The sequence below is a fragment of the Gossypium hirsutum genome, chromosome A01, assembly GCF_007990345.1.
Source record: "Gossypium hirsutum isolate 1008001.06 chromosome A01, Gossypium_hirsutum_v2.1, whole genome shotgun sequence".
In the NCBI taxonomy this organism is placed as follows: domain Eukaryota; kingdom Viridiplantae; phylum Streptophyta; class Magnoliopsida; order Malvales; family Malvaceae; genus Gossypium; species Gossypium hirsutum.
The window spans coordinates 32,392,438-32,395,400 of NC_053424.1; the positions used below are offsets into that span (position 1 = coordinate 32,392,438).

At 41.6% G+C, this 2,963-nt stretch overlaps 1 protein-coding gene across 1 annotated transcript; it reads left to right on the plus strand.

Annotated features, from left to right (window-relative positions):
• The first annotated feature begins 1,737 nt into the window (after positions 1 to 1,737).
• Positions 1,738 to 2,677, plus strand: LOC107917350 (uncharacterized). Its single transcript, XM_016846707.1, has 2 exons — positions 1,738 to 2,139; positions 2,285 to 2,677. Exons 1-2 carry the CDS (start codon positions 1,738 to 1,740, stop codon positions 2,675 to 2,677), a joined length of 795 nt encoding a protein of 264 aa, XP_016702196.1.
• Positions 2,678 to 2,963: the final 286 nt, after the last annotated feature.

Consider the following 2,963-nt stretch of genomic DNA (forward strand, 5'->3'; position numbering starts at 1 on the left):
ATAACCAGTTTATCGATTAGAAGAGAAGATTAATTTTCGAGGATCGGTTCTCAACACGGAATTTAGCGAGTCTAAGGCTAAGGCTATTTACATTTGATTGCAAATCCCAATTTAATTTCTGATTTATTTAATTATTTATGTTGTTTCAATTATCTAGTTTCTAAACATTTTAGAAAAACCCCCGGTTTACTTTTATTTCTAATTTTTGCAGGTACGATTGGAGTCATGGGCACGACTATTGCCACGACCTTTGACTTGACAAGTAATCTGATCATAAGCTATACACAGAAGTTGATTATAGCACCCAATCCTTGTGGACTCGGCCCTACTATCACTCTTACTACTAATTAGGGTCATTTTGTAGGAATTTTATTTGGTGGTTTCGACGCCCATCAAATTTTGGCGCCGTTGCCGAGAATTGGAGATATTTTCTAACTTTTGTTTGTCTACCTTATGACCAGATCAAAACAAAGAAATCTAGAGTTTGAGCCAGAAATTGAGAAATTGGCCCGACAACTACGAAAAGAAGCCATACGACGTGGTAAATGGCCAAATCCTGAATTTGAAACTATATCTTACTCCAAAGAAATTTTTGATGAACCAGATGACATGGCTGAACAAACTATACGCCAGCTCGCAGCGGCACCAGATGAACAACAGCCCTTATGTATAACCTACCCGAGAGGGGGACCGCCGTTCGAGCTAAAGTCGAGTTTGATCCATCTACTGCCCACTTTTCGTGGACTACAAAACAAAAATCTGCATACCCACCTTAAGGAGTTCCATACGGTGTGCACAAGCATGAAGCCTCAGGGAGTAACAGAATGGCTGTTTTTATTTGCCTCCTGGATCTGTCAATGCATGGTCTGACATGTCTCGTTTGTTTCTTGACACGTTCTTCCCTACAGCCCGAGCAGTCGAAGTAAGGAGGGACATCGTAGGAATCCGTTAGAAAGACACTGAGTCACTATACAATTACTGGGAGCGATATAAAAAGTTGTGTGCGAGCTGCCCACAACATGGACTAATTGAGCAGTCACTCTTGTAGTATTTCTATGAGGGATTACTCCCGATGGAAATGAAAATGATAGATGCTGCAAGTGGAGGAGCACTAGTCAACATGACGCCTTAAAGAGCGAGAGAGTTAATTTCAACCATGGCTGCCAACTCTCAACAATTCCGACCGGTTACAGAACCCACGAGATGGGTTCATGGGTTAAATTCTTTGTCTCTGGAAGATAAGATTGATAAGCTGACTAATGTTGTTCAAACTTTGCTTTCAGATAAAATAGGCCCAGCATGGTTATGCAGAATTTGTGCCAAGCCAGACCACCCGACGGACTCATATCTGATTTTACAGGAGGATTCAGCAGAACAAGCGAATGCTGTTGGGAACCTTCTAGGACCGCCCCAAAGACGGTATGACCCCTACTCGAACTCATATAATGTAGGGTGGAAAGATCACCCGAATCTCAGTTATAGGATGAATCCGTGGTTCAATCAACCATTTCAACAGAGGCCGCTGCAGAATCAACAGATACTACCCCCGAAGTCATCCATGGAAGCCATCATAGAAAGGTTAGCCAACAGTGCTGAGAAATTCCAACAAAAAACTAACATGCATTGCAGGAGTTGGACAAGCAAGTAAGTAAACTCGCACTCACGGTTAGCCGTTTGGAGTCCCAAGGTAAGCTGCCATCCCAAACTAAACCAAATCCACGACATAATGCAAGCGCTATGATGCTAAGGAGTGGAAAGGTTTTGGAGCCCGTACCTGACACAAGTCACGGCCACGACATTAGTCATGCCCACGATACTAGTCAAGATAAGGAGAAACTTGGCACAAAGGCTCCAATGGAACCGGCACAACAAAAGTCATTTGCAGTACCACTTCCGTTTTTTGGACGTCTTGTCCAATGCAGGAAGGAACGAGACGAGAAGGACATCCTCAACACCTACCGAAAGGTGGAAATCAACATACCTCTTCTCGATGCAATTAAGCAAATTCCAAGATACGCAAAGTTTATAAAAGAGTTATGCACGAATAAAAGGAAATTTTTGGGAAATGAAAAGGTAAGTGTCGGAGAAAATGTTCCGCCGTTCTGCAACGAAAAATACCGCCCAAATATAAGGACCAAGGTATGTTTTTCATATCCTGTAAAATAGGTAGCGTTGGTATTAAAAAAGCAATGTGTGACCTAGGCGCATCAATTAATGTTATGCCTTTTTCAATTTATAAACTACTTAACGCAGGCCTTTAAAGGAAATAGGCATGATAATACAGTTTGCAGATAGATCTGTGGTGCATCTAGAGGGAGTATTAGAGGGCATTCTTGTCAAGGTAAACGAGCTAATATTTCCTGCAGACTTCTACATTATCGACATGGAGGATGACAATTCGGCCAATGCATCTGACATACTTCTCGGAAGGCCATTTTTGAGTACCACACAAACAAAGATTGACGTAAGAAGTGGGATACTCACTATGGAGTTCAGTGGGGAAATAGTAAAATTCAATGTCTACGAGGCCATGAACCGTCCTAGCATGATTTCTAATGTTTCTAACATTGATAATATTGATCCTTTAATCGAGTTACATTTGGAATATCATGACAAGGATGAGTTACAAACTGTCTTTTGTAGAAGTTTGGACTTTGATGCCATTAAGGAACTTTAGGAGTGGATAACCATTGAAGATTCTATTCACGAAACAGTAGCTCATATGGAGGCGTCACAACTACGGAAAGCTTCATGTAAAACCTTTGAATTATCTCCCTCACAGACTAAGCTCGTACCATCTATTTTACAGGCTTTGGAGTTGGAACTCAAACCACTCCCAAGCCACTTGAAGTATGCTTATCTCGGTGAAGGAAAAACATTACCGGTGATAATCTCGAGTAAACTCTCGAGGGTAGAAGAAGAAAACTTGGTACGAGTCCTTAGGGACTATAAAGAGGTAATAG